At 35.6% G+C, this 20,730-nt stretch overlaps 1 protein-coding gene across 6 annotated transcripts in view; it reads left to right on the top strand.

The window, feature by feature from the left end:
• Positions 1-20,730, top strand: part of MET (MET proto-oncogene, receptor tyrosine kinase) — a 110,368-nt gene that overhangs the window by 73,924 nt on the left and 15,714 nt on the right. For 5 of the 6 annotated variants that reach the window (XM_016119312.2, XM_016119310.2, XM_016119309.2 and 2 more), the window contains 8 exons: positions 322-483; positions 1,207-1,306; positions 4,903-5,121; positions 12,812-12,958; positions 14,678-14,834; positions 15,027-15,167; positions 17,951-18,181; positions 20,052-20,132. In XM_016119312.2, coding sequence (XP_015974798.2) covers positions 322-483; positions 1,207-1,306; positions 4,903-5,121; positions 12,812-12,958; positions 14,678-14,834; positions 15,027-15,167; positions 17,951-18,181; positions 20,052-20,132 — 1,238 coding nt within the window. The remainder of the gene's footprint in view (positions 1-321; positions 484-1,206; positions 1,307-4,902; positions 5,122-12,811; positions 12,959-14,677; positions 14,835-15,026; positions 15,168-17,950; positions 18,182-20,051; positions 20,133-20,730) is intronic. The other variant, XM_036231010.1, reaches the window with a different exon arrangement.

Raw genomic sequence — 20,730 nt, 5'->3', positions numbered from 1 at the left:
AGAATGGATTTGGAGGGAAGATATATTTTTGCTTCTTGGAGTCAGAAGAGCTCAGTTTAATCATATGCCAAAAGGATACCTTAAAATTTCTTAAATGTGTTGATGCCAAGGAGCCCAAACAAAACTAAGTTTGAAATCTAGTCAAATGTAAACAACCTACATTAAAAGAGCTTTTTTTCTAGACCACATCAGAAAATTTCCATTTAGGAGCCATTGAGTGATATCCTTTTGATTTATGGATATAATTTTTAAATATGTGTATCTTTAAAAGCTAAGGTACGTTTTCTTCTTCTTCTTTTTTTTTTTTTTTTTTTGGTACAGTGTGTCAGATAGTATTCTTGAATGTTATACCCCAGCCCAAACCACTCCAACTGAGTTTCCTATTAAATTGAAAATTGACTTAGCCAACCGAGAGACTACCAGCTTCAGTTACCGGGAAGACCCCATTGTCTATGAAATTCATCCAACCAAATCTTTTATTAGGTAAGTAAACCTTCTAATAGATAGAAGAAAATAACAAACATAAGGATAACTTGGCTGTCAAATAGTCAAGAGGAAATGAGGATCTATCTCCAGCTTTGATGCTGTTGCATTTTTTTGAAGGCTGCCTTTCCAGTTCAGGAGTAAAGAGTGCATTCTAGTTCTGAGTGCAGTTTGACTTTATCAGTACTAGTTTGTGCCAAGAATCTTATTCTCTTACATTGTGAATGGATTTCAGTAAAACAGTTTAATATGACATTCTACTATTTATGTACTTATATTCTGTACATGTTGATTCTATACTAATAACCTTAGTGCCCAAAAGTAGAATCACCCTTTTTCCCCCCATTCCTCAGTGCATTATTGCCCTGCCTGCTTTACACACAGCTTTTCCCTGTACTAGAGTCCCTTTGAATCAATATCTCATTGGACTCAGTTCAATCTGCCTTGTTTCCTTTAATTCTGTCAGTCTATAGTTTGTTTTTCTTTGTATTTTTTTTTCAGAGAGAAAAAATATTTCTTTTGCTTATTTGATGAATAAAAAGACAAATGCATTTCTTCAACTTATGAAATATTTTCAAGTTAAATAAATTGTTTCCCAAGAAGACTTTGGCCATGGCTAAAACTTGCAATCACTACATGTGATTTAATTGAACTTCTCTCTCAAAGTACTTGGTAGGAAAAGAATCTCTCAGTATTACTATTTTTCTGTTTTTATTTTGCCAGTGGTGGGAGCACAATAACAGGTGTTGGAAAAAACCTAAATTCCGTTAGTGTCCTGAGGATGGTGATAAATGTGCGTGAAGCAGAAAGGAACTTTACAGTGGTAAGTCCTTTGAGTGATGGTTGTGCTTAAATTTCTGCATCTCTGCCTCTACCCCCGGCTTTCACGGTTCAGAGGACATTTTCATTCGCCTTTAACATTTGTTAGTTACCTTCCTTGTGGTGTAGGTCAAATAGTGTTTTTTTATTCAGCAACTAAAATTATCTAGTCTGAGGCTAACATTATAAAAAACAACACATACACACATATGTTAAGATAAATGATGATTACCAACTTGAGACAGTGTTTTTGAAGACAGTGCACATAAAAACCACATCATTTCCTGTCTTGGTATTTTTGGGGTGCTTTAACAAAAATACCATAGACTGAGTGGCTTATAAAAAACAAATTTATTTCTTAGTTTGGAGGCTGGGAAGTCCAAGATGAAGATGCCAGCAGATCTGAGTGTCATCCTCATTTTCAGAAGGCCATCTTCTCATTGAAACCTCAAACAGAGTAGAGAAAGAGGAAGCATGCTATTTTATGTCTACTTTTATAAAGACACTAGTGAGAATGCCACCTTCATGACTTAAGTACCTCCCAGAGGCCCTACCTTCAGGTACCTTCGCATTGGGGATTAAGGTTCCAGCATATGAATTTCAGAGGGAGAACATAAATATTCAGTTCATTATATTCCCTCACCCCCCTTTTCTTAATGCACCATAGAACATCGACCCTTTTGCTCAAATAAAACCCATGAGTAAAGTGTTTGCTCTTGAAGGAGCATCCTTGTCTTTCTAAGCGGCAGGCACACAATGTTTTCTTGCATCCACTTTTTCCCATTCTTCTTGTCCCTTTGTTATAATGTTATCAAGTAATGAGAAAGAGCATTAGAGTACTTGTTATGTCCTAGAGTGTGTATGTTCTTTGGTGTTTCTCCATCTTTTCTTCTTTTATTTGCAAGGTCAATCAAAATTTAACGAAATGCCTGCTTGAAAGTGATTGACCTGTTTTATGCTCTAACATTTATATAGGTCACATTAAAATGATGGTTTTAGTTTAGACCTTAGGAAGATTGGAGTTATTTACAAAGATTGTATATTATTGTTGTTTTTCTCTAATATAAAATACCATAATCTAGTTGGACTCATCCACTCAACTTAGAATGAAAGTTCTCAGTGGCCCTTCTCAAGCAGGGTCTCGACTAGGAAGGTGACAGATTGAATTACAGTACTTTCTTTTAGATTACCCATCCAATATTTCTAGAAGACTAAGGTCACAGTGTTCTTTAATTACAAAAACCAATTTGGGGCTAAAAATGTCAAGCCAAATCACCAAACAATAAGGTCACCTCAAATGAGATTTTTCTTGACCTTCTCAATCAGCCACATTGCATCACCTCTAAAGAGTATTATTAGATTTTTATCATATTCCTGAGAGATTGTACTCTGGGGAGTCACTGTATGAAGTAGAGAGCTTTGAAACCAATCCCCATACATGGCCACAAACAAAGTTAGAATACCACTGCTATTAATTTAAAGGACAAGTTCTCCACAACGAAGTATAACATTGTTTTATTATCCAAATAAGAATAACAGTAACCTCTTTGGTGTTGGCATATGATTTTTTAAAGTAGAGATATGAGAAATTATTAGTTTATCTAATTCTCACCAAGCTTGAGTTATTAAAAAAAAATAGCTAAATTTTCTTCCTTCTCTCTCACCAGTATTATAACAATATACAGAACACCTCTTGGCTTTCTTCATTCATTTGTAACCAAATATTTATTAAAATCTCCTAGATGTGAGACATAAAAGTGGTATTTCCCAAGAAAGATTCAAACAATGGTAGAAGATAAAAATTTTATCTGTTCATATATCCATAAATGTAAACTTCTATTGTTTTAGCCACAAATATATTAGTACAATAGAGCTATGCATTAAAATTGGACAAAAATGAAAAGTTTGGTGGATCTGTTTGACTATTGTGTGTGGAAACTATCTCATCAAGAGACACATATTCCTTCCATGTTTCCTGCTGCTTGTAGAGTTTAAAACTGACCATGATTATTTAAGGAATTCATTATATAATCATCCAGCCACAATCCTTTAAGTCCAATAAACCCAAATCCTTAAAAATAAAAACACTAATCACCTTCTCAATAAAACTTTTATTAATTCATTATGTGTGTTATGTCTCAGAAGCCAGAAGTTTATTGTATAGTTTTCAAATTTCTTGTTATATATATGTAGAGAATTATTGTGATGGCAGTAAAATTGATCATTTTAATTTTTCAAGATGATAGGAATAAATCGCTTTTAGTGTTATAATATGAATTTGTTATAAAACTAAGTGACATTTATTCATATTATACCTATGTATTATTTTTTAATCTGCACAGCATACACTTTAAAATTTAAAATACACATTTAAAATATAGGATAATTTTTAAAATTATTTTTAAAAGAAAGTGTCAAATACTCAAATTTTGTTTGTGCTTTTTATGTATATCCTGAGTCTTTTTTCTATTGTGGCATAAGTAATTGTTTTATCTCCAGCTCTACTTGTCAAAGAAAAGGAAATCTAAGGGATGTTGTTCCTTGTTTGTCTTTTCCTTGGGGAAAAAAGCACAACCATTTAACCCTAACCGCGCCACTCTGTGTTGCTGGTGTAGTCTGAGCACAATCAAGAGGAAACCACATTTTCCAAACTTCCATAAATCAGAATTCCAAAGAAGAATATTTGAAATGAGAGATGAAAGAGCATAAAATAATAATAGCAGAGACTTTGTAAATATAGAGAGTATAGTAAGAGATTTACCAACATAGACTACAGAGTGAGGAAGAAGCAATATATACAGTGTGGGAGTTAAGACACTGAATTTTGGAGCCAGTGACCTAAGATTTATGTTCCATACTCTGTCACTGAAAGCTGTGTGGCCTAGTCTGATGATGTAAGCTCAAAAAGCTCAGTTTCTTCATCCGTAAAATGTGGGTAATCATAGCACCTACTTTACAGGATTGTTGTGAGAGTTAAATGAGATCAACGTTGCAAAGTATTTTGCACAGAACCCAGCACTCAGTAATTGATAGCTTAAAATATGTTAACGAAATGACCTAGCAACATAGTTAATTATAACGTGAACCTTATGGTACTTGGCAGTTAACAAAGCACTCTACCATGTAATATCTCACATTGTTAATGACATTTTAATTTTACTTCCTAAATGAGGAAACTGAGTCTCCAAGTAAAGGTTTTGCCCTGATTCTCATAGCTTGGTTTAAAGCTAGGAAGTGAATAAGGACTTCTAATAGCATAAAATTCAGCTCCCACTCTGCCATAGCTGTTTCATAGTCCTTCCAGGTGACTGTCCTATCTCCTTAAGGAAAATAAAGTGATAGAGGGTGAGCCAGCTTCAGATAAATCAATGTAGCTTACTCCAGGGAGGTGAAGCTCTGTGTTTCTTTGAAGACTACACTGTCTAGATAATTTTGTATCTCGTGCTTCCAGAAATGTGTTCTTCAACATTAGGAAATTAAATGCAGATTATTTTTCAAAAATTATATCTTTCAATTGATTGAAACCATGAAATGTGAAAGTTGCTATTGATGTTGTCAAGCTATATTTTGTTTACAGTGAATAACTGTGTCTTGATATAGGCATGTCAACATCGCTCTAATTCAGAGATAATCTGCTGTACAACTCCTTCACTACAACAGCTGAATCTGCAACTCCCTCTGAAAACCAAAGCCTTTTTCATGTTAGATGGGATCCATTCCAAATACTTTGATCTCATTTATGTACATAATCCTGTGTTTAAGCCTCTTGAAAAGCCAGTGATGATCTCAATAGGCAATGAAAACAAACTGGAAATTAAGGTAAGAAATGCTTAAAATGCTCTCTTAAATCATCAGCTAGCACTTAATTGACTGTATAGCTATGTGAATAGAATTTTTGTACTTGATTGGTCTTATACTACATCAGCAAATATCTAAGCTCCGAAAAACACATCTTATTGACATAAGACTAAAAGGTAAGTATAATCATGGACTGCTTTTTAATGAAGCATTTAACAACTCTTTATTGTGTATATATTTAAGAAATAGCAAATGCGAGACACAAATCCATTAAACAGGCTGCCTGTGATACAGTTATCCTGCTGATATGTATATATTTTCCTGAACACCTAAGTGTGTTCATTATAAGATAAAAGGTAAGAGCCATGAAAATAAATGCATCAATTATAGTTCTGTACTTCCTTGTAATACTTGGAATTTTGTGTCTGGGTGTGGTCATCTCTAAGTTAGTTTATAAATGGAGCTGGGTTTCCTCTACCTTAGGAATATATTAGCCTCTAAATATAGTTCAATTGGAGAATAACAGATCATCTTTTCTACCCCAGCCTGTTGCAAACAAAAAATACTAAAGTCCAGATAATTTAAATGGTTTAGCAAATGATGAAATAACAGCAGAACAGAGACTAGAATATAGCTCTCATATTGCTTCAATCATTTTTACTTCAAATAGTAATAAAACAGGCAAATTATCCAGACTTTAATTATCTATAACCTTTCACTAGAAAGAGAAAAATATTTATTCTTCAACATATTGTTTTAAACAATCAGAATTTTTTTCTCCTAAAAGATACTTTGGGTGCAATTATGAACAAATACGAAGCAGTTTGTCCTTGTTTAGATAGTGTATCATTTAGATAAAAGTATCTGTTGTTTAGATATAATAAATAAGATCTCATAGATCATCTTTACTGAAATTTTTTTCTTTTCAACAAGATTTTATCTACAGCCAAACTCATGCATACATTCATACTCATACAAGTTTACTAATCTCACAAGTGTGTTTTGTAAGGTAATTAAGCAAGCCCAGCATGAAATTAAATGGAAGCCAGCTTCAATGAGCAGCGTGTCTACCACAGCAAAGTTCTTTCATCTCCTTCTTTAATTAGTTTTAGAAAGGGAAAAAGACTTTTATCTCTTCTTTTTTTTTTTCAATAAAACTAATCTAGTGTGACCTTTTGCTTTCAACAATTACTGTGTTTGCCATTTGAAAGATTCCATTTGGTTTTTCTTGATAAAAATAAAGGTTTATTAGCAAGTATTTTTACGCCTAGATAAACTCTATTTTTCCATTCCTGTATCTGTGATGGAAGAACTAGAAATAAATGGTTCTTTATCTACCCTTCCAAGCAGTCTTATATAGAGAAAACTTTTTCTGTAAATTAAGTACCCATTTTTCAGTGTCCTACAAAATTATTGGACTGAGAAAAACATGATTTGACATCATCCTCAGCCTTTCAATGCTATTTCCAACACGGTCCAAGGGACCTCTGGAAACAGACACAAAATACTGTCTTCTTTTGCCCGTATACAGAATGACTCCTTTCTCTAATGAGTGTATAACACCTGTCATGTTACAGAGTGGCAATTTGGGGGAAAAGCGACTAGTTTAGGGGGAGTATTTTGGTATTATGATTCAGTCTTTTCATTTTGCTTATACAGAAGAGGAAAAGCAAGGTATAAAAGAATATTTGTGTGACAGCAGCTAAACCCTTTATCAATCTCTAAAGTTGATCACATTAAAACCTTTGTCTCAGGGCAGAAACAAAGGAAAGCAAAGCATGAAAAAAGAAAAGACCTTTTCTAGACAAGCAGTAGACTGTTCTTATCAAAAGAAAGAATACCATTTTATTTCATGTTGTGCTTATTCAATTACCGTTTAAAATATGAGTGTGAAGTATGTTTGTATTCATTCCATCAATGAAAGCACTATGGGGAGAATCATGTGTTTGGAGTGAGATTTGCTCCTTATTGCCAGGAAGAGTTCATGCTCCTCAGAATTCATGCATACAAGAATTCCTTGGCTAGAAAGAGACTGTGATACTTTCCAGCTCTAGTTGAGAAAACCACCTCAGTCAGCAGTGGCCCAGTGACTACACCGTGGCCAAGAGGGTCAGCCATGTTTGGATCCAGAGAATGTAATAGAGACCAAGGATCAGTCACTCCTCAGAACAAATCAGAAACTCCCATCAATATGGGAAGCCTAGTTTATGACCAAGGCTTCAAGGCAGCCTGCACCAATGGTGGACAATGGTCATCAGAAGTAGATATCTCTTAAAGAGTACACATTAGGGTATAATGTTTATGTCAAAGGCAGCTCACATTTGTGTGGAATTGTAGTTAACACAGTACTTTGATACATCTTATTTCACCTGAGATTGACCTATGAGGTTAGAGAGGTCAGTAATGATTATCCCCATTTATAGATAACTAAACAAAGGTTTAAAAAGATTACGTGATTTTTTGTGTGTCACCTAGAGGGCAAATAGCAGAACTAGGACTCATTCAAGTTTCTTGATTCCAAATTTGGTTTTTCCACTAAATTACAAGAATTTTCATATTAACTTTCACTTAATGTGTACTAAAATATCTTTTATAATAGAGAAACTTTTCTATCACATGATAGAAAAGTGCTTTAAGTTAAATAGCTCTAAACTCTACAAATAGCTAAAAAATCAATTCTGTTTAAAGAAGCCCTACATTTTTTCCTAAATATCTTACATGGATTTTTTGTGTATGAGCATATTTTATGGAAAGAGAAGTACAGTATTTAATGCTGGAACAGGGACTTCCTGACACTGCCCTGGGGGGTTATCTTATCTCTTATACTGATATATATGGTAATAGAGATGCTTCAGAAGCCAGTCTGGAGAAGTCAGCTAAAACAGGAAAAAGGAGGCAGGAAGATCAGTTAAGGCCTGGACTTGGGTTGTGACACTGTGAGCACAAAAACAAAGGTTGGGAGGTTAGGGAGAGCCCTGCGTCGGTGTCTAGGCATAAGAAGTATCTAGAAAGGAGCATAGTTCTGAGCTAACCCAGTCTATTCCGCCCAAAGCCAGCCAGAGATTGTCTTCTTCCCCACTTTTAACTAATTTACCTGCAATTATAGGTCCAATACCAGCCACAACCACTGTGAGGCCAATTCTATCTTCAGGCAGGATAGAGGTGAAGGGCTCTTTTCTTAGAGATCATTTGGCCCAGTGTCAAGACCTATTTCTATTGATGGTAATTGCATACCAGTATTTCCCTGTACATGTTAACATGCATTCTGTTTTTAAAAAATTTTCAGAGACTAAAGTTTAGATCAATGTGGCAGAAAAGGTAAACACTGTGCTTGCCCCCCTCTCATGACAATGTCAATATTACAATTAAACTAAAGGACAGTCATCATTAGGAATTGCCTAAAGTCTGGCTAAACAGAAGTTCTCTAAATAAGAATATAAAAAAGAAACTATGTGGAGACTAGTAGGAGAGGCAGAGATGGGAAACAGGCTGATTTCACACACTTTTGTGACAATTGAAAATCAGGAGGGTTATCTTGACTGCAGAGGTTCCACTGAGGAGTCCTAGTCTTACACCAGGCTCCCCAGCTCAGTGTTCCAGTGGCAGGAAGAGAAGTCCCATTACTCTGGCTATGAAAATCAACCAGTGGAGATTGTGACCAAGTGACAAGGTGAGCTGTTGGAGTCCCAGGCATTCCTCTCAAAGGGCCCACACTTGGACCTCCTCTCTGACAGAATTGCCTGCTCTGAGCTTCAGCACTGCAGCAATAGCTCTAAAGGCTCCAGGAACACACAGGAAAAAATTGAGCTGTCTGGCTTCAGGGCAAGAGCTGGAGGGGCAGCTTTCTTCCAGAGAGAAGTGCTGGCAGAAACATTGTTCCTTTGTTGAGCCCTCCCCTCACCCAGCATGTAGATACCATAACTGAGTCTCCATCAGCCTGGCTAACACCATACACCCAGCCCTGGTAATTCCCTGAGACCACACCCCATCCAACTTATGGGCCCACCGAAACTACTTTCAGTGGCTTTTCCATACCTGTCTTGGCTCAAGCACTAGACTTCCCTAAAATCTCTCAAAGGTTCACAACTCCCAAACATGCAGTGTCTGGCCTCAGCATGCCCTGTACCTCTTGCTAAGCATCCCCAAGTCTGGCACTAGTGGTAGCTAGCCTCAATTCACAGTTTAGCCCCTCCCAGGCAACTCCGAGCTCAACAAAACTAGCAGTCATCTGCACATCACTTTGTAACTCATACCAAGTGACCCTAGGCAGGGCACAGGCAGCAGTTGACCTTGGCTGGCAACAAAGCCCCTCCCAAGAGACCCCAGAACCAAACACCTGGTGGCCAGCTTCAGACCACACCAGAACACCACCCAACCACCTCTACAAACAACACACCTAAAAAATAGCCAGGGCAGGCATCTGAGCCCTGCTAAAGTGAATCTTACTCCATAGGGTTAGCTCATGCACAACAACTCCTCCACTGTAGTCACAGCCAGTTCTCACAACCAATCAGCCCAAGGGTCAATCCCACCCACTGATATGCAGACAGTAACCAAGCAGGAGGGCACACACAACCCACACAAGAAGCACACCTTGAGCACCCAGCTCAGGTGACTAGGGAGACTGTGCCTCTGGGCCCCACAGAACACCTAATACATAAGGCCACTCTACTGAGACCAGGAGACATATCAACTCTACCTAAAACATAGAAATGAACACAAGGAAGCAGCCAAAATAGACAAAGAAACATGTCTACATCAAAGAACCGAGCAAAGCTCCTGAAGAAGAACTAAACAAAATAGAAACAAGCGATCTAGTAGATCCAGATTTCAAAACACGGGTTATCAAGATGCTCAATGATCTCAGTGAGAACTTCACAAAGAGATAGAGAACATAAAAATAGAGATAGACCACAGAAAAAAAGAACCAGTCAAAATGAAGAATACAGTAACAAATGAAGGATACATTAGAGGGAATCAACAGTAGGTATATGAAGCAAAGGATCAGATCAGCGATTTGAAAGATAAGATAGCAGAAAATACCCAATCAGAACAGCAACAAGAAAAAAGAATCCAAAATAATTCAAATAGTTTAAAGGGCCTCTGGGACAACATCAAAAATGCCAACATTTGCATCTTAGGGGTACCAGAAGAAGAGAAAGAGCAAGGAATTAAAAACTATTTCCCTAACCTGGGAAAGGAAATAAACATACAAGCCCAGGAACTGCAAAGAGTCCTAAAGAAGATGAACCAAAAGAGGCCAAGACACATCAAAATTAAAATGCCAAAGGTTAAAGACAAAGAAAGAAGTATCTTAAAAGCAGCAAGAGGAAAGCAGTTAGTTACCTATAAGGGAGCTCCCATAAGACTGTGAGCCAATTTCTGTGTTCTGTAACCAGCTCAGATATGGATCCCTGGACCTGAATCCTAGACAGAAACATGTGTAACACCTGACCAGAGTTAGGGAGGAAGGGGAACAAGGAACATCCTGATATAACACATTAGGAGTAATTAGTTTTTAGTTTAGAAAAGTATTCATTTTAACATAACAGTGAAAGAAAGCAACTCTTATTCATCTTTATAAGATTCTCAGTAAAAACAAATGTATCTTACACAAAAGAGATGGTAGGGAGATTTTGTATCAATTTTAATTTGCTTCATGACCAAGTCCTGTCTTGAACCTTATTGCTCAATGTGTAAAGCAGGAATAGCAATAATACCTGCCTTAGGAGGGTGTCCTTACAGGATAAAATCAGATAATTATACCTCTAAATTGCTCTTTGTGTATAAAGGATGAAAGACCGCAAGTTTCTTCTGTGTTGCTTTATTTAAAAACTGATATAATTGCCATTTCAATGACTGAAGAACTGAGCCAATTTTATAGATATTTTCTTCTATTTAATAATACTTAATATTAAATAATGAGAAAGTAAATAAAAATATTAAACATATTATACCTTTTTCCCCACGGCTCCATAATGCTGTATTTATTTTAAATGATAAAAAGTAGCCTATATTTCATTTATATGCTTTCTGACTCAGGCCCCTCTGTTATATAGTAGCAGTGGGCTGCCAGTATCACTTTAATATAATTACTAAACATACAAAGCAAATAGTAATCTCTTCTGTTAGTCACTGCTTATCATGTGTTCCTTGGAAGGCACAAATGAAAATAGGTTCAGTTAGATGGCTCTGTGATCTGCTTTTGTTTTAGAGAAGCCTCTATGCCATATCCAGGAGACCCTGAGCCTAGAAGGAGTCTTGGGAATGTAAATGCAGAATGTCTATCCCTTCCCCCATCTTTTGTTATTATCTAAGCAAACAGGACACATTGTAGTCACTCCCTCATAAATCAAGCCCTCCAGCTCTTTAATCTCTTTGTCATTTCCTGAATTCTCTCCAATATGTGAGTGAGTGCTTTGGCCCTCCTCAGACCTAACCAACAAGTTGTCATTTGAAGCCCCAAAGTGACCTATCAGATTTATGTGCTTCTATGTTAAATAGCCCCGTGTGGCAGACCTGATTCAATGGAGTACACATACTGCCTCTAGAAATATCATAAGGATAGGATTTGTCCACCTATGTTAACACATTCCTTTTGTGTTTGAGTGGGGCAGTTTCTTTTATCCCTCTCGCACAGTTAAATCCTATTTTTTCTTGAACTCCAGATTCATGTTAGAAAGAAGTATTTTCTTCTAGCTCTTTTCCACAGAATCACATCTGACCTACCAGTCTATTAAGATCCATATGAGACAATGTATGTAAAAGCAGTTTGCCAAGTATTAAAGATCATTTAAAACAAAGTAGCAGTGCCGTAGTTATTACTGGCTGCTCTTTGTCCATAAGAGAAGTAGTAGTATGTTTTAATAAATCTTTCCTCCAAATAATGGCTTTTTAATAAATAACTGTACTTATTAAGTGTTGATATGAGAAATTGTTTCCCCGTTTTCACTTCTCTCACAAGGCTAATTATTGCTTTCTTCAATAAAACATTAATATTTCATAAATGCCTAATGGTAACCAGTTAACTAAGTATATCAAATTGAATAATTTTTTTAAAATCTTCAAAATAATGTAATCATGCTCTCAAATTATAACAAGGGTCACATGGCATCTTACAGGAATTTCTTTAAAAATGAATTCATTTTATGTATAGCATTTAACTGTGCAAGAGGAATGAAAAGAAACTGCCCCACTCAAACAGAAATGGAATGTGTTAACATAGATGAATTAAACCAGAATCTCTGGAGATGGGACCCAGGCATCAGTATTTTGTAAGACTGTCATTATGATTCTGAAAGTGAAGCCAAAGCCGAGTTTCCTGCAGTAGGCAGCAATAGGCAGCACAACTAAAGCTCTAAATTGCTTCCTTTTTTGCCAACCATCAATACCTGCTGAAACATTAATAAGGTGATTATGGGTAAGAGGTCATTCGATGTTAGGATGTGAACCAAGACTCTCTTTCCTTTTCTCTTAAATCCAATTTGATAGAAAAGCTGTGTGCTGTGATTCCTGACTAATTAGTGCCCTGAAATGGTCATGCTCTCTTTCAACCATCTAAATTCCCATGAAAATGAGTATCATAAACTGACTGTCATGTGCCTTGGCAAACAACATGGCCTGTGTTTGCAGTATATTTATATTCCTTCACAATTGTTAGCATTCTTCCAAAACTATGAAGTGTTAACAACCTCTTTTTTTTTCCTTCCAGGGAAATGACATTGACCCTGAAGCAGTTAAAGGTGAAGTGTTAAAAGTTGGAAATAAGAGCTGTGAGAATATATACTCACATTCTGAAGCTGTTTCATGTACAGTCCCCAATGACCTGCTGAAATTGAACAGCGAGCTAAATATAGAGGTGGGATTCCTGCATCCCTCTTATAATGTAAATAAAGATGCCAGTGTAATTATGTCACTTGCAGGCTTTAAATAAATCATTAAAGCTCATTTATGTGTTGGCTTTGGCTCATCAGCTAAGCCTTGATTCTTAGTTGTTATTTTAGAAATAGTGAGTTTTTTGTTGCACTGTCTCCTTCCTAAACTTGAGAGGATAGATCTCAAAAGTCCTTCCTAGCAACATTCCCTCACCATCGTGTCACACTCTTGCCAAAATTTACTATAATTCTCAGGAGGGGTGAGGACACATTCAGGATTACCCCTTATTCTACCTCACACCACCACAAGAGGCCAGGGCCAACATACTCCTTCCTTCTACAGTGATCTCAAATGCATGGGCCTCAGCAGTAAAAGAATATGTATACGCTGAACAAAGTAAAATAGAAATTAAACTATTTTACAATAACTTCTTCATGTAGACAGCTAAATCAGATAACTTGAGTGAGTGATTATTTTTCATTCTTTTTTTTTTTCTTGAAGAGCTTAATTGAGATTAACTCACATACCAGACAATTAACACATTAAAATGTACAGTTCACTGGTTTGGGGTATATTACATTATTATCTTTTAATTTGTAGTAAAATACATATCATAAAATTTATCATTTTAACTATTTTTTAATGAACAATTCAATAGCATTAATTACATTCACAATGTTGTGCGACTATCACCACTATATAAATCGAAAACTTTTTTATCACCCCAAACAGAACTCTGAAACCATTAAGCAGTACCTTCACATTCCTTCCTCTCTCCAGCCCCCGGTAGTTTCTCATCTACTTCCTGTCTTTATGAATACGTTTAGCCTAGATATTTCACATAGTGGAATCATATAATATTTATATGTGTTTTTTATATGTCTGGCTTATTTTACTTCGCATGTTTTCAAGGTTTATCCATATTGTAGCATGTGTCAGAACTTCATTACTTCTTAAGGCTGAATATTCCATTGTACAGATATATCACATTTTGTTTATCCAAGAATTAGTGCTTTTTAAAGGTTTCCTGAAGTCTTCTAAAAAGTAATGAAATGGAAAACTACAAAAAAAAAAAATTGGAAATTTATGGCCAAATTATGAGATCAGAATTTGGAATTCAGAAGGACCATAAATCCTCAAAATTATGCCATGTGAGAGCTGGAAAGGGCCTCAAAGATTTCTTCTGTGTATCAAAACTGAAATTAAAATATTTTGAGATCTTATTAACCCATAATAATATGATTATTTACTTCTTATAGGAATTTTCCTTTGGCCTCTATCTCACCCTCCGGACAGAATTTACGCCCTATTGTAGGTGTTTCTTACCATTTATCTACACGTCTATGGGTCATATCACATTGTATTATAATTATCTGTTTATGTATTTGTCTCCACTTCTATACTTCAGTTCCTCGAGATCAGAGACTGTTTCTTATCTGTCCTTTTTTTTCACTAATACCTAGTTACAAGTACAAACAGCTGAGTATCATGTAAGTACTTCAGAGATCAGTAGCCCCTAACTATTCAAACACTGAAGCAGAATTGAGAAGTGTCTTATTACTCTGAAGGCAATCATGCCACTACTAGAACAGTAATAACCAGATGGTATTTTGAGCCCAGAGAGACTGATTCAACCTGTGTAGTGTATTTTATATCTATCTAAAATAGCCAGCTAAATTCTGGCTTTTTTTGTCATTTTTAGTGGAAGCAAGCAGTGTCTTCAACTGTCCTTGGAAAAGTTATAGTTCAACCACATCAGAATTTCACAGGATTGATTGTTGGTGTTGTCTCAATATCAATAATACTCTTATTATTACTTGGGCTTTTCCTGTGGCTGAAAAGGAGAAAACAAATTAAAGGTACAATTTTTTAATTGTTTTAAGAAATTAATTTAAGAATACAATCATTACCGTTTAAAATTGTCATAAATTCATGTGCTCTGTCATATGTGCAATCCATAAAACCCATAAATTCTCGTCACTCGGTCAAAGTCTGCTGGGACCCGTGATAGCCAAGTCTTTAACGAGCTCTTTCTCTCTCTCTGTTTTAAGATCTGGGCAGTGAATTAGTTCGCTATGATGCAAGAGTATACACTCCTCATTTGGATAGGCTTGTAAGTGCCCGAAGTGTAAGCCCAACTACAGAAATGGTTTCAAATGAATCTGTAGACTACCGAGCTACTTTTCCAGAAGGTATATTTCAGTTTATTGTTCTGAGAAATACCCATACATATACCTCAGTGGGTTGTGGCATTGATGTTTATTTTTTGATTTTGCATTTATATTTTTATAAAAATATAAAAAAGTATTTACTCAAAGAAATACTTAAATTGACACAGGATTACAGGGCTCTTATTTTTAAATGAACTCCTTCATATATGAATTAGATTTTTAGAGTCTTTAAAAAATGTGATGCTCTCTTTAACAACCCAAGAAGAGTTAAGATACAAAACTTATATTTATTTAAATATAAGTTGGCACCGCTACATTTTTTTATCTCAGAATGTTGATCCTCACATATTTAAATTACACCTTTAGGACTTCTTTGAAGGATTCTCAATGAACTGTTAGTAAACAGCCTTTCACCCACAGCATTCCAGGACTTTAATATATTTTGAGTCTTATCCAGTAATGCTATTTTAAAAGGAGAGGTTAGCATCATCTGCTTTGCAAAACACTAGGCCTAATAATGGTCAAGTTAACCAGAGCATTTCACATTGTTTTATTTAAAATCTCCTGGTAAAACCAAAATGTCTACATTATATCTGTTCCATTATCTTTAGAAGTTACAGGACATGAGTCAAATACAAGCATTTCCCTGGTTGAATATTTACCATTGGACAAATAAAATGAGTCACAGATAGTTGAGGATACTGGAAAACTTAGAAATTGTTCCTCAAAATAAGTACAAGAGCAAAGAGGCATGTAACATTTTAACTTTTTTTTTTTTTTAACACTTACTGCCTCTTATTTTTTGAACTTTATATTAGTTCAATAGGGATACACATAAATATTGTCTTTGCCCACCAGACTCCATTCATCTTTAAAAATTCATGCCCTTAACAACATGAACAAATCAAATCCAGTTTACAATTTTGAAATTTAAAGCTTTTATTATCTATATTCACATTTAATAGCTCTAATCTGAGATCATTAAAATTCACAAATTTGTTTAAAGCTTACTTACTCTTCTTTTAACCTCATTACTCACCAAACCCCTGTCATCATTGCTAAGAAGTTTGAGTTTCTCTTTCCTACACTGAACTTGCTCCTAGGAGACATGGAACAGTAAAATAGACTAAAACAGCTCACCCAGAGGGGAAAAAAGAAATGCACAGCCAGCACCTAAGGAAGAAGCAACTACAGAGGTTTTCTCTGTCTGCTGGGGACAGCCTCCTCATCTGTCTTTCATGAAGTCCCAGAATGCTCTGTAGTGTTACACCAGAATCACACGTTAACGGTTTAAATGGTTTGTGCACATGTCTGAGCTTAACCCACGGGCCAGTAGAATTTCTATGCCAGAGGACTTTTCACCCCATCTCACCAAGGATTTCCCTACATCTCCCCACCTCCAGGAGAAAAGGTTTGGGAAGTAAAGGTGAAGGAACTGAGTTTATAGAGACTCATTTACATTTCCCTCCTGTGGGAAGGGTTCGAAGAATTTGTTTCAGGGATTAAAAGAATAGGCAGCCAGCTAGGCTCTCTTCTTCTTACCCATCCAACATTTCAAGTATTCTGATATTCTACATCCTTCCTTTAAGGTTGCGTCTCTCTCATGTACAAATAATGAGTACAGTAACTGTAGGTGGCCCAGCAGCTTTTCTGAACCACTATTGAGATTTACTTCTCCAGCCAAATTGATTTTGTTATTAATGAAACTATCCAATGGAGAAAATACTAAAAATGCTTAAGTGGGGTTTGGAATAGTCAGGTTACTATCAACTTTCCTTTTATGCCCATGTCTCAAATTCTGATTTTCCTGCTCATTTTCAAACAAACAGTACTGTCTTTTGGTACCAGTGGGGATCCCCCACATAACCCTCTCCCCTTTCCCTATATGCTAATATTGTCCTACACTGCCTGGTTTCTCTTCAGGTCTGTTGCTGTAGGCATGATGCCTTCTCTCTAACATATATAGATTCCCAGTAGAAAAGGGAAAGCAACTGGTGGCTTCTCTGTTCTATTTGGTATTAAGAAATTTATTCTCGACTCCACAATTTTTTACCCCTAAAATGAAAAAAAAAAAAATCACTTTGTGGAAGAGAACCTTGCCTGAGGCTCTTACAGGGCTTTGGTTGTAAAGAACAACTTATACAGGAATGCTGATCCCTTTGCAAGTGCCCTCAACTTAGCAATGGGGATGGCACACTAACCTCATTCTAATTTGCCTTCTCTAAACAGCAATAACACTAAATCTGCTGTCATTATCACATAATCGAGAAGTTACTGCTAATGTGAAACCTTTCTGTTCTGAAATTGTAACCATCATATATTTCTAATCATATTTGTTTAAAATACTTCATTATGCATATTTTTCTTTGTTTTGAGTAATACTAATTTCATTAATAAACGCTAGGCTGACTACTTTTGTGCTTCGCATTCTTAAAAATACAGTATATTAAAAATAAACCTCAAACATGGCTTTTTGTAATATATAAAAAGAGAAATGTCTAAGGAAATAGAGTAAACAGGCTGTTAAAGTTAATGTTTAGTCTATTTAAAAGAAAATCTATAAATATTTTTTTAAAACATTTGCGTGTTTGTGTGTATGGCAATACTTTTTTCCAACTTACTATTTTTATTAAACCAGTTCCTTTGTAAAGGTTCTTCCTAACCTCATTCAGTGATAAAACTATCATTTTTATTTTAATTTTAAGTGTTAGGTTTTATTATTAATTCGCTTTGCTATCCCTGGTGCAGACCACACTAAGTGAGGTTTTACTATTGTTTTCTAATAATTTTGCTTTATCTTGCAGACCAGTTTCCTAACTCATCTCAGAACGGATCATGCAGACAAGTGCAGTATCCTCTGATGGACCTATCCCCCATCCTAACTGGTGGGGACTCTGATATATCCAGCCCATTACTGCAAAATACTGTCCACATTGACCTCAGCGCTCTAAATCCAGAGCTGGTTCAGGCAGTCCAGCACGTAGTGATTGGGCCCAGTAGCCTGATTGTGCATTTCAATGAAGTCATAGGAAGAGGTAAGTATTTCCACTCAGCTTTTTGTTAAATACCATTTTCCAGTAAGCATTTTATCTTCCGCATTTACAGATTAGGAACTTAGACAATGGTAAAAGCAACTGACAGAGCATTGATAATAAGCGTACTTGATTTCTGTTCTGCATAAAAACAGGCCTGCGAATCATATCCCATAGGGATTTGCCCCTGTACCTGGAGCCAGTTTGATAATCTCCCAGACATACTAGAAATAAATCACATTCCTTCCTCGCCTTTTTCACAATGACAACTATAATTTCTTGAAGGATACCTTTTACTTCCTTCTAAAACATCATTCTTTTATGTTCCAATATTTTTATTCACATCTCCTCCAAGTCTTTCTTTACTCTGAAAACAATGACTAACTTTGTGAAGTCCTGGTTTATAGCAGTTTGTACCCTGGTGGACATCATCAGAAGACAGAGAATTTACAGCATTCTCCTGATCTGAAACAACATATATCATCTCTATAGTGCACTCCAATTTCCTTATACAAAGCAGAATGAATATTTGTAATAAGCCAGAAAGAGCAGCAATAATAGCTAGCTAGCATACACAGTATTGGAGGAAATAGTGATCAGGAAAAGAAACCAACCAGAAGTCAGGAAATGAACTCCACTCTTCCCTTTTTTCTAAAAAGCTTTTACCTTTAATACTGTGTGGCCTCTGATCCCTTTTGTTCAATATGTGCTGCAAGAAGAAGCACAGGCATCTGCCAAAATGATGTAGAAGAAGCTGATGGGACGACTTGCCTTGTATGAACATACTGCAGATTTTAATCATTAGCCGGCTCCCCTTCCCTAATAGCAGCTTCACAGTTAATGACATGTTTCGCATTAGAGTAATCTACAGTTTCTGTTACCAGCCTATAAATTTCAGTAAGCGCACCAGTTTTAGGGTGTGTGGCCTCACTAATTATGTACTAATTCTACACATTATAAAATTAGAATTTTTTTATTTGTTATTATGAAAGGTGCTAAAATGACAGTTGTTTTTCTTCTGGAGTAATAATCATTAATAATTCTATAAACATTAACTATTATTTATGGATGTTTTCCCCAGTAGAATGTGAGCCCTTGAGAGCATAGGGTTTATGTTATCCATCTTTTCATTAGTAGAGGGTGGACTAATACCTGACACTCACATACAAGGCATTCAGGGAGTCTTGGCTAGCTAGAGGAATTAATTAATGAATGACTTACACAGCTATCAGGAGTTTGGCACCTCTGGGGAAAATTATTGCCACTGGATGAAAGGCAACTATTGGGAAAGCAATGTGGCTAGACCCGGAGAGAACTGGATGTAATGACTCAGAGTGAGTCTGCTTCATTTGGGCATTTTCCTTTCAGCTTCAGCCAACCTGGATTACATATTAACTGGTGACTAAGGGGGGAAATCCTTATTCTATAATGCTAATCTTATTTCTAATAGTAACATTTTTATTTCATTTCAGTTTATTTTATTGCATTTTTTTATGTAGGCAAAACTTTATTTTCATATTTAAAAGATACTGTTTGATCCTTAAAAATAATAAATTTTTTTATGAGGCAAACGTTACTTCTGTTTTCACCTGTTGACTATTTTATTATATTAGCCTTATTAACAGTTGTATCATCTAAGTTATTTACCGTGTGTTAAATAATCATTGGTTATATCTTTGGGAAAAATGTATTACATCTACATATGTTCACAAACACACACATACACAGTGATACTGTTAATCAAAAGTAGAATAAACAATGTACTTTTTTTGTCATGTAGAAAATAAGGAAATGAAGAACATAAAAGGCTTAATAAATAATTATTACTAATTAAAAGTAATGCAGCACTAACCAAGTTCTCTCTTTCGTGTAGGACATTTTGGGTGCGTATATCATGGGACTTTGTTGGACAGTGACGACAAGAAAATTCACTGTGCTGTGAAATCATTGAATAGTAAGTTACATTTTACTTAACAGTGGAGTATGCTTTTGTGGTTTTCAGACTAATAGTTCATAATAAAATGTTGATTTACACTTCTCCTTGGGGGGGGGGGGAATAGCTACTGCTACAATTATGGATCTAATCCTGAAATTTTGGTCTAAATTCTTACTGAAATATATCCTCAAAAATTATCCCTCTGAGCCCTCATAAATTAGAATATAAGACAAACGAGGCTCTTGGATGAGCTGAGTATCATTTAACTGTGTTTGGATTATAATATTTGTTTTGCAAATGACATTTGTGGAAACTATTGGAAGCATGTTGGCACATACAATAGTAATGACTCATTTTACCCAGCGGCATTACTATAATTATTATTTAACCACAACTTCTATTAAAAAGATAAAAAGTGAAACAACACAAACAGGAGAAAAATATGCTGGCAGAGACTTGAAAAATTGAAAATCTGGTAATACCTCATTTATCCACATTTTTGGGGAATAACATATTGCACATAAACGAACTTCCTAAACAAATGAAACTCAACCGCTCCCCCTTTAATGCTACAACATTTATTAATTTTAGTAATTATTGAGAAAATATTTTTTAA

Source organism: Rousettus aegyptiacus, unplaced genomic scaffold (genome assembly GCF_014176215.1).
Source record: "Rousettus aegyptiacus isolate mRouAeg1 unplaced genomic scaffold, mRouAeg1.p scaffold_m13_p_13, whole genome shotgun sequence".
NCBI lineage: Eukaryota > Metazoa > Chordata > Mammalia > Chiroptera > Pteropodidae > Rousettus > Rousettus aegyptiacus.
This window is presented reverse-complemented; position numbering and strand designations above follow the sequence as displayed.